This window comes from Talpa europaea (genome assembly GCF_964194135.1).
Source record: "Talpa europaea genome assembly, chromosome: 8".
In the NCBI taxonomy this organism is placed as follows: Eukaryota; Metazoa; Chordata; class Mammalia; order Eulipotyphla; family Talpidae; genus Talpa; species Talpa europaea.
Genome location: NC_140075.1, coordinates 81,589,238 through 81,615,092, shown reverse-complemented (window position 1 = coordinate 81,615,092; position 25,855 = coordinate 81,589,238). Strand labels below are relative to the sequence as shown.

Genomic DNA, 25,855 nt, shown 5'->3' with positions numbered 1-25,855 from the left:
CTTCAGCACTTTTACTACCTGGGACCAAGTCAGCATTACCAGTCTCTTGGAGTACTACAGTAGTCCCTTAATTAGTCTCCTCTCTTCTATCTTTGTCCTGTTTAGTCTTTTGTCAGCACAGTAGTGGTTAGTGAGATTCTGTCATTCTGTCTTCCCAGTGACCTGCTAGGCCTTCTGTAATCTGGTGCTGTCCCCTTCCCTGCCCCTTTACCTCTGATCTCATTTACTGTTCTCCCTTTTTTGCTCTATTTCTCCCCTCACTGGGCAGAAACATAGATTGTTGTATTTGTAGGCTTTTTTACTTGCTATTTCTTCTACCTAGAACAACCTTCTCTCAGATAAAACATGGATGACTGACCTTTTTTACTGCATTTAAGTGTTCACACAAACATCCTCTCCTCTGGGAACCTGCTCCCATAGCTTCTCTAAAACTGCTACCTTCTCTGCTTTCTGTACTTTCTGTCTAGGATATTTACAACATGACCCAATCCAAGTTTATTATCATTTTCCATAAACTTACATCTCCAGTATGAATGATACACCCAGTTTTCAAGCCAGATACTGAGTCATCATCCTTCCCTATATTGTCACACCAGGATCACATTTGCTCAACACTGAGTCTTTTTGATTCTTTCTCCTAATCTAGGAATTGTCTAACTTTTTTTTTTTTTTTGCTGTGTATCCTCTAGGGAATTTTGAAAATTTTACACATTTTTATGTTGACATCTTAAAATGCTCATCTTAAATTCAAATACTTGCAGAGGATATAATTTTTTCTGTGTTCTAGGTATTGATGTTTTAAAACAGCTCCTTAGTCTTTTAAATATTTCCAGTGAAATCTAAATATCACAACAATTTGATATCCGTCATTCATTCTTATAAAATAACACAGCAAAGTGCTTTATTAACAGTGGGAAATTTTTTTTCTGTGAAATTTTCATTACACTTCTCCCACATAATTCTTATATATTTTGTATTTAAAGGTTTTTGATCTTTGTGCTTATACTTCTTTGCAGCAATAAAGAAAACTGTGTATGAAATTTCTAAAAATTCCTCCTATAATCATAAAGTTTTAAACCTCTCTTTTGAGTTATTTAATAGAATATAGTTCATCAAAAGAACATAAATGGGGCCTCCCTGGTGGCGCAAGGGGTTAAGCGTCAGCACTGTGAAGCAATCCACAGCCACTGCAGCATGAGTTCTGTCCCCCACCAGGGAGGTGACCCACATGGTGCAGCAAACCTCTCCTGTCTCGCCAACTGCTCCCTTTAGCAGTGTATTTCAATCCGCCTGTTCTGTTTTACACACTGTTTCTGGTGACTCCTTTCACCCCCACACCTCTGGCCTGTATGCATAAATAAAGCTTTAAAAAAATATATATGTAGGGGCCTCCCCAGTGGCGCAGCGGTTGAGCGCTGGGTTGCGAAGCTGCCTGCGGCCTCTGCGGCGCCGGTTCCATCCCCGGCTGCTCCCCCTCCACCGGAGGAGGATCCCACATGGTGCGCAGACCTCTCCTGCCGCCCGCTGCTCCCCTCAGCAGTGTACTTCGGTCCTTCTGCCTGCTCTGCTCCCCACTCTGGCTCTGGTGAGTTCTCTCACCCTCCCGCGCTTCTGACTGTGCCCAGTGCATGTATAGACAAAGCAAACAAACAAATATAATAAATGAAAAACATGCCTCTATAAAAAAAAATATATATATATGTATATAAATGTTGTTAATTAAAAAAAATCATAAAGCTTTATTGAGTATGTATTAGTGATGTTTGTAGCTGTTTGCATGGTTTTTAAATTAATTCATGTTTCTTGGGTAAATATTACTTATTGTTAGAATGAGACAAGATTTTGCTGGAATGAATCAGAGTTCAGCATCAGTCCTATTCCTCTTTCACTTCTCTAGATGTAAGCGCTGAAACCCTTGTCAACATAATAGATGAAAAATTTAAAGCAATCAAACTCATTTTTAAAACTTTCTTTAAATTATATGTCAAAAATTATGTAGTCATCTGTCATAAAAACTTTGTCAAAATAGGTCAACCAGCGCCTCAGGTATGTTCACCTTCAATTTTGTTCAAAGCAAAAAGTTGGAAACTGTCTAATTTGAAAAATGATATGTTACTTGGTCTTTATTGTCACTTTTTCATTTTCTACCTTTTTCAGGTCTTGTCAATTAATAATTATAACTGTTGCTTTTTTACTTAGGTATTTTGTACCTAGGAACTTTGTTTAGGCCAATATATCCAGGAAAGATTTAAAACAACATTAATTTCAGTACATCTTAACCATCACAATGTTTATTTGATAAAATGTGTTTTGCCTTATCACATTCTTTAAATATATTTTCATTGAGTCCTTGGAACTGCACGTCTAGCTCATTTTATTAGTTTTTTGTTTTGGCCCAACAAATGATCAAAAACTGAGTGGCTTAATGAAACACATATTATCTCACCATCTCTATAAGTTAAAAGTACAAACACAATTAGCTTTTCTGCTTAGGGTCTTGCAAGGTTGAAGTCAAGGTTATGACTGAGATTGCCATGTCATCCGAGACTTGGGCTCCTCTTCTAAGCTCATGTGGTTATTGATAGAATTCATTTTCTTGCAGTTCTAGAGACTGTCACCGCTCTTATCTAGATTTCATATAACCCTTGCTGCTTCTTCAAGGAGGAATTTATACCCTTGATATTTCTTGTCTCATACTTCTGGACCCTCTTTTAAAGGATACACTTGATTTAACTCAGGCATACTTAGGCCTTTTTGATCAACTCAAGGTCAGCTGATTAAGGGCCTCAGTCACCTTTGCTCTATATGGTAACCTCATCCCAGAGTGATACCCTATCATATTCACAGGCCCTGCTCATACTCAAAGGTAGAAGAATAGATGGGGTGAATATACCAATGGAGGGACTCTTGGGAGCCACCTTAGAATTCTTCCTACCACACTGATTAATTTTGTGGAGAATATCCAACACTGGTGTTGCAGGTGGTTGAGCTGTGCTGTCCGAAGCCTCTGTAGTACGGGTTTGATCCTGGCCAGGCAGGCGAGAATCCCACATGGTGCAGCAGACCTCTCCTGTCTCGCCCGCTGCTCCCCTCAGCAGTGTATTTCAGTCAGTTTGCCTGTTCTGTTCCCCACTCTGTCTCTGGTGAATCCTCTCACCCTCCCGTGCATCTGGCCTGTTCCCTGGGTCTTGTATGCATGAATAAATAAATCTTTAAAAAAAAAAGAAAAAGAAAATATCCAACATATAATCTAATTGGTAAGGACTGTTTTGTCAGGCCAACTAGCCTAATCATATTTGTCTTCAGACAAAGTCTGATTTAATTTTTTATTCAAATGAATGTATTGATACATGCCACATGCTAACCATCTAACTTCTGAATTCTAATTGTAAGATAGAAAGATAGGTATGAAAACTTGTGTTGAGTTTTTTCTCCTGAAAAAATTAAGGTAATATTGCTATTAGCATTTCTTAAAATACTTTCTTTTCTCTGTTCTCATAAATTTTTCCCCAGTAGAATTTTTTTTTTTTTTGCTATAGGTTACGTGATGAAAAATATTTATGATCGTCTCTTTGTTTAGTGTCCTAGAATTAATTTTTGAATTATACCTCAGGTGAACACCCCATAGTGAGATACAGGATAGGTTAAGAGATCTGTCTTTCTCTTAAGGTAAAGTGGGAGGAAAGCAGTTGTGAAAGGGAAGAAATGGAAAGGAAAACCTGCTTTATTCCTTAAGTGTAAGTACCTTGCCCTTGCCAGGCATATCTTTAAGAAAGGCTGTGTCTGGGCCTCCTGGTGGCACAGGCAGTTGAGCGCAGCGCTGTGGAGCTGTCTGCAGCCTCTGCAGCGCTGTTTCGATCCCCGCCAGCCTCGGAGCAACTCATATGGTGAGCAGACCTCTCCTGTCTCCCCCACTGATCCCCTCAGCAGTGGATTTTATCAGTCTGCCTGTTCTGTTCCCTGCTCTGTCTCTGGTGAATCCTCTCACCCTCCCGCGCATCTGGCCTGTACCTCGGTTTTTGTATAAATAAAATAAATCTTAAAAAAAAAAAAAGAAAGAGTATATATGGTAGTTTTCATCATCATACATACTTGGAGGATTTGCCAGTTGAGTTCCAGACTACCACAATAAAGCGAGTATCAAATAAAATGAATCACAACAAATATTTTGATTTCCCAGTGCATAATAAAAGGTATGTTTACAGTATACTATAGTCTATTAAGTGTGTAATAGCATTATACCTTTTTTTTTAAAAAATAAAGCAATGTACACATCTTAATTAAAAAGCACTTTATTGCTCAGAAATGCTTAACCATCATCTCAGTTGTTGGAAAATGGCACCAATAGAATTGGATTGCCACAAATCTTCAATTTGTAGAAATGCAGTATTTATGAAGCACAATAAACAAGGTATGCTAAATTGAATGAGATGACCTGTATGTACTTTCTGATTTTAAATAAATCCACAGTGGGTGAAAATCTGTCAAGAAAGCCCCTATTTAAGAGCACTGATATAAGAGAGAAGTTAATATTAATAGAAAGTAGAAATGGAGGAACATTAAGAGTAGGAATCACCTCATTTGTAATACTTTATGGGATAACCAAGTCTTCAGGTATATGTCCAATGAAATAAAAACAAATTTTATGGAGTTCTTGATTTTTCCCAATCTCCAGATTTCAGCAAGGCCAAGAAATGTCTGCTGCCATGAATTTATTCAAGAATTTACTGAGTGGTTTCTTGACAAGGCATGGTATTAGATTACATGTTAGGAATAAGGAGTAGAAAAATAGGAGGAAACAAAAAAATGTAAGAAATGATTCTTGGCCTTATGAGTTTATAGTGTATAACTCTGGTTTGATTTTTTTTTAAAGATTTTATTTATTTTGCCTAGGAGAACTGGGGTATAGTGCAGAGGTGCAGGGGGGTGAGAGGATTCACCAGAAACAGCATGGGGAGCAAAACAGGCAGATCTACTAAAAAGCACTGCTAAGGAGAGCAGCCGGCAAGGCAGGAGAGGTCTGCTGCCCCATATGTGGGTTAGTTCCCTGGCAGGGGATCAAACTCAGGCCATAGAGGTGGGCCATCTTTATGATAGAGCTGAGACTTAGCCTATAGGTCACCAGGGAGGCCCCCTGGTTTGATTCTTTTATTTTATTTTTTATTTTTATACAAGCACTGGGTACAGTCAGAAGCGTGGGAGGGTGAGAGAATTCACCAGAGCCAGAGCGGAGAGCAGAACAGGCAGACTGACGAAGTACAATGCTGAGGGGAGCAGCGGGCGGCAGGAGGGGTCTGCGCGCCATGTGGGACCCTTGCCTGGTGGCCAGGGATTGAACTGGCGCTGCAGAGGCTGCGGGCAGCTTTGCAACCCAGCGCTCAACCACTGTGCCACCAGGGAGGCCCTGTTTGATTCTTAACTATACATACTGATCAGAAAAATGCTACCTTAGAATATTACATTTTTAATATTGTTTTTTGCTTTGAGTATAATTGACAAATAATAAATACACATATTTGAAGTGTATGGTTTAACAAGTTTTATGTATGCATACTGTGGTGAAATCATCACAATAAATATGAGTATATCCGTCAGCCCCTGAATTTCCTCTTGACTCTATCCTCCCTCCCCACTCCCCATCTCCAAATCGATACACTTTCCATCACTGTATACTGTCTTTTCTAGATGTTGTAGTAATGAAATCACATGGTATATACTTTTTTTTTTTGGTGTGACATGTTTTACTCAGCATAATTATTTTGCAATTCATGTATGTTGTTGCATATAACAGTAATTCATTTCTTTTTATTATTCAGTAGTATTCATCGTGTGGATGTACTACTTTTTGTACATTTACCTATGATTTACATTTGGTTTTCAGATCTTGGTTATTACAAGTAAAAGCTGCTATGAACATTTGTGTGCAGGTCTTTATATGGACATATATTTTTCCCTTGGGTAATTACCAAAGAGGACTGGATCAGAGAGTAGGTATATGCTTAACTTTTTAAATAACTGGTAAACTCTTTTCCATTCAAATCACTGTACAATTTTACATTTCAACTAGCAACATGTGGGAGTTTTAGTTCTTCCTATCAACATTTGGTATTTAATTTTAGCACTTCTAATAGGTGCCTACTGGCATCTGGGCATTTTAATTCACATTTCCCTAATGATTAATGTTGTTGACCATCTTTTGTGTTTTTATTTGCCACCTGTGTATCTATGGAAAAATGTTCAGATCATTTTTGTTGAGTTGTTGTCTCTTGATTTTTTTTAAAAAAAGATTTATTTATTTATGCGTACAAGACCTGGGGTACAGGCCAGAGGTGTGGGGTGTGTGTGAAAGGAGTCAACAGAGACAGAGTGGGGAACAGAACAGGCAGATCTACTGAAATACATTGCTGAGGGGAGCAGTGGGCCAATCAGGGGAGGTCTGCTGCACCATGTGTATATCTCCCTTGTCAGGGATTGAACTCGTGCTGCAGTGGCTGCAGATAGCTTCATAGGTTGTGTTTTAACCCCTTGTGCCACCAGGAAGGCCTGTGTTGTCTTTTGAGTTTTGAGAGTTTCTTTATATGTTTGAATACAGATCCTTTTATCAAATATATGCACTAGAAAGATTTTCTTCCAGTCTGAAGCATTAACTTTTTATTTTTAAAGATTTATTTTTTATGCATACAAGAGCTGGGGTGCAGGCCAGAGATGTGGGGGCAGGGGACGAGAGCATTTGCCAGAGACAGAGTGGGGAGCAGAACAGGCAGATCTACTGAAATACACTGCTGAAGGGAACAGTGGGTGAGACAAGAAAGGTCTGCTCCACCATGTGAGTAGCTCCCTGGCAGGCTGGGCATCGAACTTGTGCCGCAGTGGCTGCAGATAGCTTCATAGTGCTGTGACTTAACCCTTTGGGCCACCAGGGAGGCCTGTAAAGCATTAATTTTTGAAGAGCAAAAGCTTTAACTTTAAAAAAAGTAACATTGATATATAACCCTTTAAAAAAAGTAATATTGATTTGTAACCCTTCAAGTTTTGTTTCCGTATCACACCCACCACCAAGACACCCATAAACCATAATCCATTGTGCTCTCTTCCTACTTGAATCTTTCTTTTTCCCCTCTCCTGGCAGCCTTAGTTCTACAATCAGATTTCTAGAGTGGTTATTAGTTTGGCTTTATCTGACCATTTGTTTTGTTTCTCTGTATTCTACATGTGACACCACCTGGTATTTGTCATTTACCTCTTGACTTATTTTGCTTAGCATAATCCCCTCCAGTTCCATCCATGTTATTGAAAATGGCAAGCATTTATCTTTTTGATAGCTGAGTAGTATTCCATTGTGTATCTATACCACATCTTCCTAATCCACCCTTCTGCCTTTGGGCACTTGGCTATTATAAAAAGTGCTTCAATGAACACATGAGTGCATATATCCTTTTGAATTAGTGCTTTTACATTGTTCAGGTAGATACCTAAGAGTGGAATTGTTGGATCATATGATCGATCCATTTTTAATAATTTGAGATGTCTCCATACTGTTTTTCATAGTGTAATTTATCCATTTGCTCTTTTAGAGCCTGTGCCTTTAGTGTTATATCTAAGAAATTTCTGGTTAACCCTGATTTATAAAATTTTTCTACTGGTTTTTTATTCTAGAAGTTTTATAGTTCTGGGTTGTATATTTAGGTCCATGATTCATTTGAGTTAGTTTTTTATATGTGATGAGGTAACTTTTTTTTATCATGTTTGGCTTTTTGCATATGGAAATCTGGTTATTCCTTGATTTGTTGAAAAAGCTCTTTTTTGCTTTCTAAAAGCCTTTGCACCTTTATCAAAAGTCATCTGTATATATGTGGTTTTTAGATTTTTCTATTCTGTTTTATTGATCTTTTTGCTTATCTTACATTAGTTCCACATTTTCAATTATTTTACCTTTAAAAATATTCTTGCAATCAGGTAGTTTTAGCTTACCAACTTTTTTTACCAGAGCTATTTTGATTATTCTAGTACCTATTTCCATAAGAATTAAAAAAATCAGCATATCAATTTCTACCAAAAAATCTAAAATTTTGATTGGGATTGTACTGAATCTATAAATCATTTGAGAGGAATTGACTTCATAATATTGAGTCTTCCAACCCATAAAGTTTATCTGTTTACTTAGGTCTTCAAATTTCTGTCAGTAATGCCTTAATAATTGTTAGTGTATCTCTTTAGAAAGAAATTTATTGCCTTTTCTTTTTAAATTGAATTTTAACTCCTTCATAACAAAATAACCTTCCAGTATTCTAAATTGATATTTAAGATATTTGCATTCTTGCAAAAGTCTTGACAGTGGAATGAAGAATTTGGCATAAAAAAATATCAGTGTGTAGCCAAAGGGATTTATTTCTACATGGGACCGTAACGTCCAATTTTGGTGATTGAACAAAATGCACTTGCAAGATTTTTTATGTGATTATTAATATGCAGAATTAAAAATATAAATCAAAAAATAATATTTCTGAAATTCAGTAAATCTAGTGTTTATCAGGAAAAAGTAACTTAAAGGCTAATGCTTTTATATATGTCTGCATGGATACATAGAGTTATGATTATTCTGTTTACTCTGTGTGTGTGTAAGGAAATACCTCCTGGCAATTTGAAAATATGGTGTAACTAAAATACAGGTCTAACTTGTTAATCTACTGTTAAAGACTGAAAATTATTTTAATTGCTTTTTTTCCTGACTAGTCTTTCAGAAAAATATGATAGGTGAGTTTGTTCTGATGTGGTAATTCTATGTTTACTGTGTAGTAGGGTGCTGAGATAGTAAATATGGAATTGCAAATTATGGTAGCTTTCATTGTCATTTTGATGGCCTATTAGTATGTATGTGTGGGATTTTACCATTATACATTTGTTTTTATGACTTTTATATTTGCAATTACGTTAGGAAGTTTGACATAAGAAATATTGATGCTTAATTGTTAAAATTGCTTTGTAGGTTATTTGCTAAATTCATAATCATAGATAAAAATCCATCCTATTATAGCTAGACATCTTAATTTTCATGCACATTTTCACTTAGTAGGGTCCTTGCTTTTATGGAAGAATGTTGTAACAAACAGTCTATGCCCTTTTATAGTATTTTCAATATACATGTTTATTTTATATTTCAAAAAAGAAAGTTTATTCTTTTTTTTTTTTAAATATTTGTTTCGTAGAAGAACTAGGGTGCAGGCCAGAGGTGCAGGGAGGTGAGAGGATTCACCAGAGACAGAGTGGGGAGCAGAACAGACACATTTACTGAAATAAACTGTTATGGGGAGCAGTAGCCGAGACAAAAAGAGGTCTGTTGCATCATATGTGGGTTAGCTCCCTGACTGGTGACTGTACTCAGGCCTAGTGGTGATAGCACTGAGACTCAACCCCTAGGCGACCAGGAGGCCCTTTGTCCTATGAATTTCTTTTATAATTTTTTTTAAGATTTTATTTATTTTTACGTAGAAGAGCTAGGGTATAGGCCAGAGGTGTGTGAGAGGTGTGTGTGTGTGTGTGTGTGTGTGTGTGTATTCACCAGAGAAAGAGTGAGGAGCAGAACAGGTAGATCTACTGAAATGCACTGCTGAGGAGAGCAGCGGGCCAGATAGGAGAGGTTTGCTGCATGATGATGTGGGTCAACTCTCTAGCCAGGGGATTGAACTTCTGCTGCAGTGGCTCTATAGCTCCATGGTGCTGAGACTTAACCCCTTGTACCACCAGGGAGACCCTGTCCTATGAATTTCTAACTATCTTACTTAAACTCCTCTTTACTCTTCAAAAAGTAGTCTTTACCTATCTCAAGTTTAATGTGTCCTTCCTCTTTTCCACTTCAAATGATGTTTCTATATAGTTTGTATTTTACCAAAAGTATCCATGCAAATAAAGGTAATTTACTGTATAAGACTTTTTATGAAAAATAGTAATACTTCCTTCCTATTCACAAAATTTTCTCCTTTCTAGGAGAAATCACTTTTAACTTTTCAAAGAGATTTGTTTCAGTATTCTTGCTAAGGAACAAAAAATGCTTATATTGCTACTTCTTGATTTTCCTATATTTGGTATTATCTGTTGATTCCTACTATGAAGGTAAAGATTTTATTTTCTTAAACGCACATATACATTCTCCCCTCTAACCACACACACTTTACCATACATACATACTTCCAGCTTTCCCTTAAACTCATATTTATATTTCAGTTTTGTTGAATCAATATTCAGAATTTACATTTTTATGACTATAAATGCTATTTAGTTAAATTTTTTCTTTTTTATAATTAACCTTTTGCTTTTACTGGCATTAATAATTGTTTCTTTTTTCTTGTTTGTGTAGTTTTCTGTGTACTGATTCAAGCTCAAGCTACCTACCAGTTGTCTTTCAAGAGTTTTAGATCTGTCAGATACTCTTTCAGTTTTATCTTCTTGAGATAGTTTCTGCCAGAGCCTTATTATCTGCTCCAGTCTGGACTGGTGACCTTTATACCTGTTATGTGACTCCCATCTTTTAATTTCCCTTTATTTCAATCCTGGGCTTTTTTTTTTTTCCCCCTTAACGTACCTTCTCTATTGATTCCTTTACTTCCTATACTCCTATTTTTCTCTAACTTGAATTGTATTATTGCTTTATTATAAGAAGTTTTAATAAGAAAGGATGCATGGGAGATTTTTTTTTTTTTTTTTGGGACCGTTGCTGGCGGCCGGGGAATGAACCGGCGCAGCAGAGGCTGCGGGCAGCCTCGCAGCCCAGCGCTCAACCGCTGCGCCACCAGGGGAGGCCTGGGAGATTAAATTTTTGAGTTAATGTCTGTCTTCATTTTACCATACATTTAAAATTGATAATTTGTTAGGCTGTATTCTAGGTTGGAATTCATTACCTTCTAGCTTTTAGTATTGTAGTCTGGAATTGTCTAATGTCTGCTTCTTTGTATATGAACCATTTTCTTTGTCTGTCCTATAAGCTTGTAGCATAGTCTCTTTGTGTTCACCCTTCTGGGATTTCAATTTCCTTCATTGAGTTGGACATTAGAGGACCCTTTTGACTTATTTTGTGAGAGAATTCACCAAAGACAGAGTGGGGAAGAGAACAGGCAGATCCACTGAGATAAACTGCTGAGGGGAGCAGCAGGCGAGTCAAGAGAGATCTGCTGTGCCATGTGGTTTGCTCCCTGCCCTGCCAGGGAGGCTTGGGATCGAACTTGTACTGCAGAGGCTGTGGACAGCTTCACAGGCTGCGTCTTAACCCTTGTGCCACCAGGGAGGCCCCTACTTTGAAGATTTTATGTAATTGTAGGTGTTTTTGTTTCTGTTTTTTGTTACCTATGTATTCTGATATATGATTATGTAACAGTTTAATTCACTCTAAATAGATATTTGAGTTTCTTTCTAGTTTGAGGGTATTTATGATAGTTACCTATAAGTTTTTTTGTATATTCCTTCTGGTCATTGTGTGTGTTCTTATTTTTCTAAGGCAGTCCTGTATAGTAAAAATATAGCTCATATGTATAATTTAAAATTTTCTCAGTCGTGTTAAAAAGAAACAGATGAAATTGACTTTCATAGCTTATTTAACCTAACAAGTCTAATAATTTCATGAAATCAACATAGATATTATTGAGCTACTTAACATTGTTTATACTAAATCTTTGAAATTTGAGTATGTATTTTATACCTATATCCCATCTCAATTCAGTGGAGCCACATTTTAGGTGCCCAGTAGCAACAGGTGGCTCATATTTAATATATTGGGCTGCATAGCTCTAAAGGATGTACTGTTGACCCTTGAACAACACAGGTTTGAATTGCACAGGTCCATTTATCTATGGATTTTTTCAATAAATATATTGAAAAAATTTTTAAAGATTATTTATGCATACAAGAACTGTTGTACAGGCCAGAGGTAGGGGGGTGGTGGGGGGGTAAGAGGATTCACCAGAGACAGAGTTGGGAACAGAATTTGTGCTGAAGTGGCTGCTGATAGCTTCATAGGCTGCGTGTTAACCCCTTGCGCCACCGGGAGGCCCTGGTTTAAGTGTTTTTTTACCTATTGAATTTTCAGAAGTTCATTGTGTATTTCTGCATATGAACCTTTTTATATGTTATATAGATCTTCTCCTACTCTGTAGTGTTCAGTATGTCATTTGATGAACATAAATTTAAAATTTTAATTTTTTTTTTTAAGATTTATTTACTTATGCATACAAGAACTGGGGTACAGGCTAGAGGTGTGGAGGATGAGAGGATTCACCAGAGACAGAGTGGTGAACAGAACAGGTAGATTGACCGAAATACATTGCTGAAGGGAGCAGCGGGTGATTCAGGAGAGGTCTGCTGCACCATGTGGGTACTTCCCTGGGCGGGAATCGAACTTATGCTGCAGTGGCTGCGGCCAGCTTCATAGGCTGCATCCCAACCCCTTGTGCCACCAGGGAGGCCCCTTATTTTTTAAACATTTATTTATGTGTATAAGAGCTGGGGTATAGGCCAGAGGTGTGGGCATTGGTGGGTGAGGGGATTCACCAGAGACAGAGTGGGGAGCAGAACAGGCAAATCCACTGGAATACACTGCTGAGGGGAGCAGCAGGCGAGACAGGAGAGGTTTGCTGCGCTATGTAGGTTGCTCCCTGGCTGGCTGGGGAATCATTCTCGTGCCGCAGTGGCTGGTGATAGCTTGACAGCGCTGTCTTTATTTACTGCGCCACCAGGGAGGCCCAAATTTTAAAATTTTAATGTAGCAATCAATCCTCTCCTGTCTAGGTAGTAATTTTTCTTTATCAGTTCTTTGCTTTATGGATAGTAATTTTTGTGTCCTGTTAAAGAAATCCTTTCATATCCTGTGGTCATGAAAATGTTCTTAAGTGATATTATCAGAACTTTATTAGTCTAAACTCCAAGGATTGATTTTTGTATAAAGTGTGAATAGGGATTTTCATTTTTTTCCATATGGGTATACATTTGTTTTACACTATTAACCATTTCTCCTGCCTTCCCATGATTACCTCCCCCAAGCTTTATAGTACTGCCTTTGTTGTAAGTCAAGCATCTGTATATGTATGGACTTGTTTCTGTACTCTCTCATCTTTTCCATTCATCTGTGTCTATTATTATACCAATATCACATTCTTAATTACTGTAGCTTTGTAATACATCTCTGTAGCAAGTACATGTACTTCTTTAAAAGTATGTGACTTTTATATTTCCATATGAAATTTGAAATTATGTCAACTTCAGCAAAATAACTTGTTTAGCTTTGATTGTGATTTTATTAAGTTGATGAATCCATTTGAGAATTGATATATTTATAATATTAAGTCTGATAAATCATAACTGGTATTGTATTGCATTTATTTTTATTTTAAATGTCATTTATATTATAATTTTCTCCCCAGGTGTCTTGTACTTATTTTTTTTTTAACCAGAGGGGGTTTTTTTTTTGTTTTTTGTGGTTTTTTTGCATAGAAGAACTGGGGTGTAGGCCAGAGGTGCCAAGGGGGTGTGTGTGTGTGTGTGTGTGTGTGTGTGTGTGAGAGAGAGAGAGAGAGAGAGAGAGAGAGAGAGAGAGAGAGGGAGGGAGGGAGGGAGGATTCACCAGAGATAGAGTGGGGATTAGAACAGGCAAATTTATTGAAATACACTGCTAAGGGAGATAGGAGAGGTCTGCTGCACCATATGTGGGTTAGCTCCCTGGCCAGGGATCAAAAAAGGTGATAGCGCTGAGACTTAACCCTGGCCACCAGGAAACTCTCTTTTCTAATTCTTACATTTCTATTTCTTTTTCTTTCTGTACTGCATTAACCTTGACCTCCAGTACAATGTGTAATAGAAATAATAGCAGTTACCTTATCTTTTTCCTCATCTCAAAAGAAAAGCTTCCAGTGTTTTACCATTAACTATTTGTAGATATTGTAGCTATTCTTCACCAAATTGTAGCTATTCTTTACCAAATTAAGTAATTTATTAAGAGATTTTATTATGAATGAGTGTTGATTTTGTAGATGTTTTTACTACATAAATTGATATAATTATATTGTTTTTCTCTTTTAATCTGTTAACATGTGGATTACTTTGCCTGATTTTCCAACATTAACTGAACATTTACATTCCTGTGACAAACTCATCTTGGTCATATATAAAATTTTTAATATATTATGGAATTTCGTTGCCTAACATTTTATGTAGGCTTTTGTTTCTAGGTTCATGAGTGAAATGACCTATAATTTTCATCTTTCTTTTTGATTTTTTATATCAAGTCTAGCTTCAAAATAACTTGGGAAGTCTGTCTTGTTCCTTTTTTCAGTTTTCTGGGAAAATTTGCTTATGATTGTTGGATTTCTGCCTTAAATGTTATTTGAATTTGTAGTGATACCATCTAGGCCCATATAATGAGCTGTAAAAGCAAATTTCAAAAATTGAAATAGTACAAAGGATGTTTTCTGACCACAATGTAATTATTCTAGAAAGTAATAAAAATTTTTTTAAATCCTATATGTTAGAAATTAAAGAAATATACGTCTATACTTTAAAGAGCAGAGAATAAACTGTAATGGATATTACAAGCTGTTTCAACTGGATGGCTGTTAAAATGTTTCATATTAAAATCTTTGGTTTTTGTGCAAAAATAGTTTGTTTTGGAAATATACATACTATAAAAGAAGAAAGAGTGAAAAACAATGAGCTAAGCATCCACCTCAAGAAGTTAGAAAAAAGAACTGAGTAAAAAATAGAAGAGAAAGTGAAGATGGAGCAGAAATAAATGAAGTATAAAACAAAATAGTGAGGATTAACAAAGCCAGAAAAGTTGGTTCTTGAATATTTCAGAGTAATAAAGTTGATAAACCTCTGAGAGAATGATTAAGAAAAAGAATGGCCACACAAATAACTAATATTAGGAATGAAAGAAGAAAATCTACTATAGATCTTGTGGATTTATAAAGTGCAAGAGCTATGATGACTGATTGATGCTGAATTTTGATGAAATGGATAATTTCATGCATTTGTCTTTGTGGAAGTTTTAAATTAATAATTATTTTTCAAAATAACTGAGACTCATTTTTTGTTACTTTTTATGTCAGTGGCACTAATGCACTTCTAATACTATGAAACGAAAAGTTAGAGAATTCTCTCAATCATTTCTTCAACAAATATTTCACATGTCACCTAGTATAGGCAAGGCACAATTGTTTTTTAATCTTAATCCTCATATCCAATCCCACTGGGTTATTTTTTAGGATACTAAAAATTGGTTCTAACTTAAAGAAATTTAAAAGCAACAAAAGGCTTAGCGTAACTACTAGGGTATAATAAGGAATATATGTCATTGTAAAAGAAAACTGACTAGCATCTACTTTACAAGGCAGCTCAATAATTTGTAAAGTACTATGATTATTCAGAAATAATGTTTTTGATGGTATTTATGACCTAGTGTTCATAGACTTCTAATAGATCTGTTAGCTAACTTCAGATATCTGTGATTCTTCTGAAATTGTGTAGAATATTTATGTGCATGTGATTTTATTGGTTGTAGGGAGGAAGTAGGGTCAGTGACTTTTAAAAGATTTTCATTGGCTCCAAAAATGTTTAAGAACTACTACTCTTTGGGTTATAAAAGTTGGTAGACATCAACAAATACAAGGATTTTTCCTCATTCATTTTTTGTGTTTTTATGTCTGTATTTGAGTAACCATTGTAATAAAATATTATTAATTATATGTAAGATTATCTAACTCAATCATTAAGTTATTTTGCCTGTACTTTAATTGAATACTTTTTTTTTTTAAGGTTCAGGAGCAAGTACATCCAAATCTCTCAGCTAATGAAGAGTCACTCTATTATATTGAAGAGCTGATTTTCCAGCTGCTCAATAAATTATGTATGGCCCAACCAAGGAGTGTTCAAGATGTGGAGGTAAAAATTATTCTGTTATTTCAAAAAGTCACTGGACCACTGTACAAATGAACTTTTGTATCAAAATCTGTATAAGTCTAAATGACTGTTGTATCTAAAACCTTTGAATTCATGTGTGGTGTCTATATGGTCCGTTCATTTTTAACAAAGATATCAAGGCAATTCAATAAGGAAAGGGAAGTTTTTCAGCAAAATAAGTGGCAGAACAACTGGATAAATTTATGAGGGGGAAAAAATCATTGAAACCTATCTTCAAAAAAAATTAATTGGTGACGGATCAGTCTTAAACATAGAAACAGAAGCTATAAAGTTTCTAGAAGAAAATGTAGGAGAATGTCTTTATAAACCAGAAGTAAGCAGGATTCTAAATATAATAAGTTTAGAGAATAAAACTGATGAGAAAATGTTTAAAAAGGTGTAAGTCACAGACTAGGAGAAAATGTTTGCTATATGTATTTTGTATCCAGAATATGTTAAAAATTCTTACAAATCAAAGAAGACCTGAAGAAATGGAAAGACATTCCCTCCTCATGGATAGGAAGATTTAACATCATCAAAATGACCATTCTACCAAAAGCCATTTACAAAATCAGTGCAATTCCAATAATAATCTCAATAGCATTCTTCAAAGAAATGGAACAAATGTTGCTGAAATTCATATGGAATCGCCAAAAAGAAGAAAAAAAAACCTCAGATAGCCAAAGTGCTCCTGACAAAAAAGAATATGGCACTAGAGCAAAAACAGACACACAGACCAATGGAACCGAACTGAAGCCCAGAAATAAAACCTCACATCTACAGCCAACTAATCTATGACAAAGGAACAAGGAATATAGACCCCAAATCCTCCTTACAACCAATAAAAGCACATGTACATAAATATTCTACACAATTTCAGCCTATTCAGTAAATGGTGCTGGGAAAACTGGACTGCCACATGCAAAAGAATGAAAGTAGACTACTACCTCATACCATACACAAAAATGTACTTGAAATGGATAAGAGACTTGTATGTAAGATCTGAAACCATAAAACATAGAGGAGAAAACGTAGGCAAAAGCAGCTGAGACTACATCCAACTAAAAAGCTTCTATACAGCAAGAGACAGTAACCAAAACAAAGAGACATCCTACAAAAAAATATTTGCATACCAAAGAACAGACAAGGGACAATGTCAAAGATCCACAAAGAAAACTCACAACTCAACAAAACAAAGCAAACAACCCAATCAAAAAATACTCCAAAGAAGAAATACAAATGGCCAACAGGCATATAAAAAAATGTTCAACATCACTTATTATCAGGGATATGCAAATCAAAACCACAATGAGATGTAACCTCATGCTAGTGAGAATGGCCCATATAAAAAGAAAACCTAGCAACAACAAATGTTGGTTGCAGTCCCACTGCTGGTAGGAATGCATACTGGTCCAATCACTATGGAAAGCTGCATGGAGGTTCCTCAAAACACTAAAAATGGGTCTAACATATGACCCAGCAGTTCCACTACTAAGAATCTACCCAAAGGACACAAAAACACTGATTTGAAAGGAAACCTGCACTCCTATTTATTGCAGCACTGTTTACAATAGCTAAGATATGGAAACAACCTAAGAAGACAACAAATTCCAGTATAAAGTAAAATCCTAATTTGAAATAATTGAGCTGTTAATATTTTCAGGGACTATGGGAATTAAAGCATTTGTTTTCCTGTTCTCTGCTATAAGGGTTGGGCATTAAATAAATATAATAGAAACATACATTTCAATAGTAAATATGCTAAAATTAAGAATATAAATTTAAAAATAGGAAATTCTGCTAAATTTAAATTTAATTTGGCTAACACTAGTTCTCATTCATGCCAGTCACTGGTTGAATTTGAGATTAAATGAACCATAACAGTAACTTTTAAAAGGCTTGAACTGTTTTTGCCAAGGGATATATTTCCTTAGGCTATTAAGAGCTTTGTCACTTATTTGATCCTTTAAGAGGTACACCTATCCCTTCTCTTCAAAATTCTTTATATTTGAAGCTCTAATTAGCAAAAGAAGGGTGACTATAGAATAGCTATCAATAATGAGTTAATTTTAAAAAAGCATAAGTTAAGTTATGCTTGATAAGTAAACTTAATCCTAAAAATCTTACTGTGAAATCACTGATAAAGTATTTCATGTTAGCTTTACTCTCTTCTAATATTATTGCTTTTTCTTTCTAAATTATCCTTATACTTAAAGATTTTCTGTTTAAACTTAACCTATTTCTTTACCCATGGGAATTATGTAGAAAAATCTTGATAATCCTGTTGATTTTTTTTTTTAGCAAAGATAATCAAAGGAACTCAGAATGCTATGTCACTATTATTTCCTAGCATAAGGGTGGTGATAAAGTTTAATTGTGTATGAATATTCTATTTATGAACCCTTCTATTAGCAACAATACTGCTTTATTCTGAATAGGAACGAGTTCAAAAGACCTTTCCTCATCCAATTGATAAATGGGCTATTGCTGATGCCCAATCTGCCATAGAGAAACGAAAACGAAGGAATCCTCTTTTACTGCCTGTGGACAAAATCCATCCTTCATTAAAGGTAATAAAATTAAACATTAAGCAAGTTCTTTAGAACAAATAGTACTTTATACAGTATTGGTGTATTTATGTAGTATTTTTAAAACTGGTCTATTAGTATGGAAACTTGCACATATATACTTGTACATACACATATATTTTACAATAGCAAATGATAAGCAATAAGGCTTTTTTGTGGTGTCTGCTGACCACAGCTTTCTCTAATTCCTACATACAGGACTAATTCTCAACCTTTTGTTGATTTAAAAAATGTATATCAAAAGTTACTGTGAATTCAGAACTGCTTTTAAATTAATCTGTATTTATCCAGATTTTTTATATATATTGGGAAAGTAGACTAGAGACTGTATGTAGTCTATCGAAAATACTTGTTGTACAATGGATTTGAAACCCCTTCACATTCATACATTGTCCCCTCAGTAATTTGTGGATATTGATAAAAGCAAAATCCTCAAAGATAGTAGATACTTGTAGGGGTAATATATTAGGGTAATATATTAGGAAATATATTAGGGGCATATATTAGGAAATTTTCAGTGAAGTACTGCCCAAGATTTCTATTTAGAATCATGATCTCTTGTTTGGTACTAAAGGTAAGTTTTTTAGATTAAATGTCACTTTAAAAAAAATGCTGATACTGGGACTAATGGTTCATTTTATATTCCGTGGTACTAGACTTTGGTTTATAGAAAGTTCAGCCCAGTAATTCTGCTCTTAGGAATCTACCCAAAGGACACAAAAACATTGATTCAAAAGAACACCTGTACCCCTATGTTTATTGCATCACTATTTACAATAGGTGAAACCTGGAAACAATCCAAATGCCCAAAAATAGGTGACTGGATCAAGATGATGTGGTATATATACACAATGGAATATTACTCAGCAATCAAAAAAGATAAATTCATGCCATTCGCAGCAACGTGGATGGAGCTAGAAGGAATTATGCTCAGTAAAATAAGTCAGAGGGAAAAAGAAAAATATCGGATGGTTTCAGTTATAGCAGGAATATAGGGGAACCAAATAAGACATCAGTATCAAAAAACAATAACAATATAAAACACAACAAAAACAGACAATTATAAATCAGAGACGTCCTGCAGGGAAGAAGGGAGAGAGATCAGAGGGAGGGAGAGAGGAGCACAGGGGACTGTAGTGACGGTGCACAGGTGCATTGGTGAAGGAAATTATATGGGGACTACAATTGAGGGGGCAGGGAAGCAAATATTGTTTAAAGATGAATAATGTAAAAAAATAAAAATAAAGTTCTGTATAAACAGGAAGGTTAAATAAAAAAATTTAAGAGTTTAATTGATACTTGGCAATGCCATTTTTGGGAATTAACTTAATTATTTTTCCTACAGGAAGTTTTAGGGTACAAAGTGGACTACCATGTGACCCTATATATTGTGGCTGTATTAGAGTATATTTCAGCTGATATTTTGAAATTGGCTGGTAATTATGTTTTCAATATCCGACATTATGAAATATCTCAGCAGGACATTAAAGTATCCATGTGTGCAGATAAGGTAAGTGTTATAAGGTGTTTATACTTCAATAATAATTACTCTATATCATTTCTCTCTTTTTTTAATACAAGATCATATTGGTAATTTTTATATTTCCTGGAATTGGAAGACAGAAAAATGCTGGCCTTACAGACTAACTGTATTTCCAGATTTTTCAGCATATGATAGGATAGGAATTTCTCCCACCACCCCCCAAAAAATCTTTTACCTATAACAAAAAAGGTCCAAAGAATCTAAATAGTTTAAGAAAAGCACTTTAGCTTTTATATTATTAGAAAGAGACTATGCACAGAATATTCAGGTACTTTTAAGTAAAAAAAGTAATTTTGAAAAACATACTTTGGTTTCACAGAATGGTTTAGTGGGGCACAGTTAGAGCAAAAAAGACTTTGCAATGCCAAAGTTACTTCCTTCTGACAATTCTTTTTGTTATTTCTTCCTTCCTGACTGGGAATTGCTGAGGGAAGAAACTGAGTCTTTTCTTATTTACTCCTCCTTTTCCCCCCTGTATTCTTCTACCCCCTTTCCCCCTTACTTTTTTTTTTTTTTTAAAGATTTATTTATTTATTTATACATACAAGCACTGGGTACAGTCAGAAGCGCGGGAGGGTGAGAGAATTCACCAGAGCCAGAGTGGGGAGCAGAGCAGGCAGAAGGACCGAAGTACACTGCTGAGGGGAGCAGCGGGCGGCAGGAGAGGTCTGCGCGCCATGTGGAACCCTCCTCCGGTGGCCGGGGAGCAACCAGGGATCGAACCAGCGCTGCAGAGGCTGCGGGCAGCTTCGCAACCCAGCGCTCAACCGCTGTGCCACTGGGGAGGCCCTCCCCCTTACTTTTTAAGTCAGCATTTTCATGTACCTGTTATGTGCCGCTCACTCTCCTCAGCATTAAAGATATAATACTGAAAAGACACCAGTTCCTATACTAAAAGGAATTTATTTTAGTGGGAAATAAAAATACTGTAAAAACAAATAATTACAGCACAGTGTGATTAAAACTACTATACAAGTAACTCCAAGGTTAAAATGGGGGAAGCCAGGAGCAGTTCACAGAGAAGATGCCTAAATTCATACCGTTTGGGTTGAAATATCCCCCAGAACCTGGCACATGCTAGTGGTTCTCTACTGATAAATTATTTCCAAATGTCTTCTCCAGTTTAGTAGATTGTCTTTTAGTTGTAACAATGATGACATTTTTTTGCTTTGTTTTTAATCTCAAACTTTTAGAAAAGTTGCAAGTAGAATAAAAATTACTCCCCCATGCTCTGAACCACTTGAGAGTAAGTTGTCCACACAGTTTAGTGTACCCTACAAACAAAAACATTTTCCTACACAACTGCAGTATGACAATCAAAATTGAGGAAATTAATACTGATACATTATACCATGGAATCCCTCAGAGTCTAGGTTTTGCCAGTTGTTCCAGTGATGTCCTTTATAGCAAAATGATCTGGACCAGAATCATGTGTTGTATTTAGTTGTGAATTATCTTTTTTCTCCTTCAATCTGAAGCAGTTCCTTATTCTTCTCTTTCATGACCTTGATACTATTGAGGACTACACAATTGTTTAAATATCCCTCACTTTAGTTTTTTTTTTTTTTTCTCCTGTTTTCTCTTGATTAGATTCAGGTTATGGATTTTTGGCAGGAATATGGGAGAAGAGATTCTGTATATCCTTTAATTGCATTTTTTCACATGGCACATAATTTTGATGCATCCTATTATTGATAATGTTCACTTTGATCACTTGATTAAGTGATTAAGGATTATCTTTCCTGTGCTTCTATGATAGTATTACTTCATTTTTTTCCATTTAATAATACCAAGATTCAGTCAGCCATTTTTGTAATGGGACAGGGAACCATGTTAAATGCCAACCGTTTGCCAGATTTAGTAGTTTTTTATGTACTTTAACTCATTGAATTATTTCATCAATTACATTTTACACATAAAGAATCTGACTTTCAAAAGAGTAAATAATTTGCCTGTAATCAGAAGCAGGTGGTTGAGATGAAATTTTTGGTTTTTTGGTTCCAAAGGTATGCCTTTTTTGCTATTAGGTATGTGTTTATGTTTATAAGTTATACACATATATAGTATATATCCATACATGTACATGGGCATATATATATTTATTTGTATTTTACTATTTATCTTATTTCCAGTAGTATATTTTATTTTTCCATATCTAGTTTCATTTAGATATTTTACCCCTTCAACTTTTCATATTTCTTTTACCTTGAATTTTCTCATATAAATTAGCCTGTAATATATGCAAATCTCATTGTTTAATAATGTTTTAATTCTAAGAACTTTGAGGCCATTTTATAAAAGTAAGGAAAATAAGTTTATACATTATTGATTTATATTTTTCAGGTTTTAATGGACATGTTTGATCAGGATGACATAGGTTTGGTTTCTCTCTGTGAAGATGAACCTAGTTCTTCAGGTGAATTAAACTACTATGACCTTGTCAGAACTGAAATTGCAGAAGAAAGACAGTATCTACGGGAGCTAAATATGATCATAAAAGTTTTTCGAGAAGCCTTTCTTTCTGACAGAAATCTGTTTAAGACTTCTGTAAGTACATCTTTGGGTTTGAAATTTTGTGTACTTCAAAAGTTAAATAGCAGCTTAACATCATAAATAATAATTTTATATACTTTATGAGTGTATAAAACAAAAGTATTTTATGTAGTATTTGTGAATTTTAAAAATACATGAATTATTGTACTAATGTAATAAGTTCATTAGTGAAAAAAAATAAAAATTAGGGCCTCTCTGGTGGCACAAGGGGTTAAGACACAACCCATGAAGCTATCCACAGCCACTGTAGCACAAATTCGATCCCAACCCAGGGAGCAACCCACATGGCGCAGCAGACCTCCTGGCTCGCCCACTGCTCCCCTCAGCAGTGTGTTCGCTCAGTCCGCTTGTTCTGTTCCCCACTCTGTCCCTGGTGAATCCTCTCAACCCCCACACCATCTGGCCTGTACCCCAGTTTTTGTATGCATAAATAAATCTTTAAAAAATTAGACACAAAATTAGAGAGATTATACTAGAATGAAATCTTTTACTGCTATATAGTATCTTAGATTTATAGTCTTCATAGGAAGGTGATGAGAAAGATGGTCTAGAAAAGAAAGATGCAAGTTTCCTTTTCTTGTTACTTTAAAGCAGTAATTAACATATTAATGGTGGAACTTTTAAAAAATAAAAATTTATGCAGAATGTCATATAAACAAAGGCAGAGCCACTGTGTTGGAAGACAAGTGGGAGTGGGTGAGTAGGATGGAGATCCATGGAACTTTCTTTGTTCTTTTTCTTCCCGCTGTAGTCAACTCTACAGAATTCATCTAGACAGATTTTCTTTTCCTTTCCTTTCTTTATCCTTAGATACCTTGTTTCTGTCTTTTACTTTATTTTTGTTTTTATTTATTTTTAATTTTTTTTTAAGATTTATTTATTTATTTATACATACAAGCACTGGGAACAGTCAGAAGCGTGGGAGGGTGAGAGAATTCACCAGAGCCAGAGAGGGGAGCAGAACAGGCAGAAGGATCGAAGTAAACTGCTGAGGGGAGCAGCGGGCGGCAGGAGAGGTCTGTGCGCCATGTGAGACCCTCCTCCGGTGGCCGGGGAGCAGCCGGGGATCAAACCGGTGCTGCAGAGGCTGCGGGCAGCTTCGTAACCCAGCGCTCAACCGCTGCGCCACTGGGGAGGCCCTCTGTCTTTTACTTTAAATACTCAACCTATCTTTAACCTCCTCACTTCCATCCCCAAATAACTTACATGAATGAATAGGAGTGATAGACCATTGTCTGAGTGCTTAAAATTAGGATCTGATTTAGCTTTTTTCATTCTTTTCCAAAAGAGTTAATTTTAAGTGATAACTTAAAGTATTTTCGTTGACTTCTATCCTTTTTCTTTTGTATGTATGTTCAGTTTGATGTTTGATAATTCTACTGGACATGCTGCATTCATTGGTCATTTTATGTTTTTCTAAGTACTATCATGTTTTTGTGACCCTTATAACAATCCTGTGAAATAGGTAGGATAGTCAGTATTATCCGTTTCTTACTAGTGGGAAATTGACACAAAATGGTTATGACTTGATAAGTTACAGAACTTGAACGTGGGTTCCTTTATACTATAGTATAATTAGGTCTTGTCTATAGCAGTATGAAGAATAAAAACTTAACAGATACTTTTAATTAATATAAAATCTTTACTATCAAAAACTGATTCCATCAGTTTTTATTCCTTAGGAATTAATTTTTAGAGGACTTGTCACTGAATCCATGCTTATTCATTAGAAAATTTCTATTATAATACTGAAGAATCAAGAAAAAGAATCTTTTTTTTCTCTATCTCTTTATTTACTTTTTTTTCCTTTTTTCAGCATGGACTAGACTAAACTTTTGAGATAAAGACCATCTGAGATTAGAGTATACTATGTAGCAAACAGTTGATAAGGGAATGAATGATAAAAGATTGGTCTTAATTTACTCCTGTGGTCCTACTTCTGTGTTCTCAAAAAGCTCACATTTGTGGAATCTTTTTCTAAATGACCGGAACATTTTGTTGAAATCATCTTAATAAATCCTCCTACAAACCTTGAGATGTAGTTATTATTATACCAGCTATGTTATCTTGGGCAAGTTATTTAACTACTCCAGGCCTGTTTCCTCATTTGTAAAATGAGGCTGATGATAACACCTATTTATTGATAGTAAAGATTTTATAAGGTCACATTTCAAATACAGTAATAACTGGAACATAATAAAATACCAAGAAATGTTAGTTGTTACTGTTATTATTGTCCTAATTCAGGGTCATTCATCTAGCAAGTTGTGGGGCCAAAAATCTAAGCTTAAGTGTGTCAGTTTCCCTACCTCATGATGTTTCTATTACAAGACACCAGAGTGAATAATAGTTAGCCATCACCTGGATAATCAATTATGTGGTCTGTTTGTGTCCAAAGAACTTAACCTGTCTTAATCCAGATATAATTTACACATGGGAGCTGGAATGAAAACTTTAATTCCTCCTCAAATCCAGGAAACAGGCTGCAAATTGTGAAACCAGATTGTATTTGGATTAGAAGTCAGATCTTCATTCTGATCCCAACCCTTACCATTAACCAACTGTATAAGACCTTGTTTAACTCTTTCAGTGTCTTAATTTTAAAATACTTAAATGCCTGGATTCTTTATATATGGCATTGCTTAGAATAATCCACAATATGAGACTTTAGAATTATTGAGCAAAGCTATCTAGAAATATTTTTTCCGGTATTTTAGTGTGTATAACACAAGAGATTTATTGTTTCCCTTCCTTACTCATGGTTGATTTTTGTTGTGTTTTAGAGTATATTATATGAGTATGTAATATATTCATGTATGCAATTGGGTGAAAAGACAGCCTTACCACTTATTTGTTTATCCAGGTAGGATTCCTAACCTTACATATCTTAACCTTTTTCTTTTTTAGGATATTGAAAAGATTTTCAGTAACATTTCAGATATACATGAATTGACTGTGAAACTTTTAGGTTTGATTGAAGACACAGTTGAAATGACTGATGAAAGCAGTCCTCATCCTTTAGCAGGCAGCTGTTTTGAAGATTTGGCAGAAGTAAGTTTACAAAATTATGTTGTCACTAAAGTCCTAAGTACTGTGTTAAGAAATTTATTAAGATATTCTTTGTGAAAATTAAAAACACTGCATGCTGTTATAAAAAAATACTTCAGATTCAACCAATAGCAAACTGAAATTATATTGCCTATATTTATGGTGACAGTTACTTTATTGTATT

General features: G+C 35.3%; 1 protein-coding gene across 3 annotated transcripts in view; it reads left to right on the top strand.

Annotated features, from left to right (window-relative positions):
- SOS2 (SOS Ras/Rho guanine nucleotide exchange factor 2) overlaps positions 1-25,855 on the top strand; it is a gene marked incomplete at both ends in the record, with an annotated part of 72,655 nt that overhangs the window by 6,981 nt on the left and 39,819 nt on the right. For all 3 annotated transcript variants that reach the window (XM_084240418.1, XM_084240417.1, XM_084240416.1), the window contains 5 exons: positions 15,796-15,921; positions 18,378-18,509; positions 19,873-20,037; positions 22,414-22,617; positions 25,531-25,674. In XM_084240418.1, the coding sequence (XP_084096544.1) occupies positions 15,796-15,921; positions 18,378-18,509; positions 19,873-20,037; positions 22,414-22,617; positions 25,531-25,674 (771 nt within the window). The remainder of the gene's footprint in view (positions 1-15,795; positions 15,922-18,377; positions 18,510-19,872; positions 20,038-22,413; positions 22,618-25,530; positions 25,675-25,855) is intronic.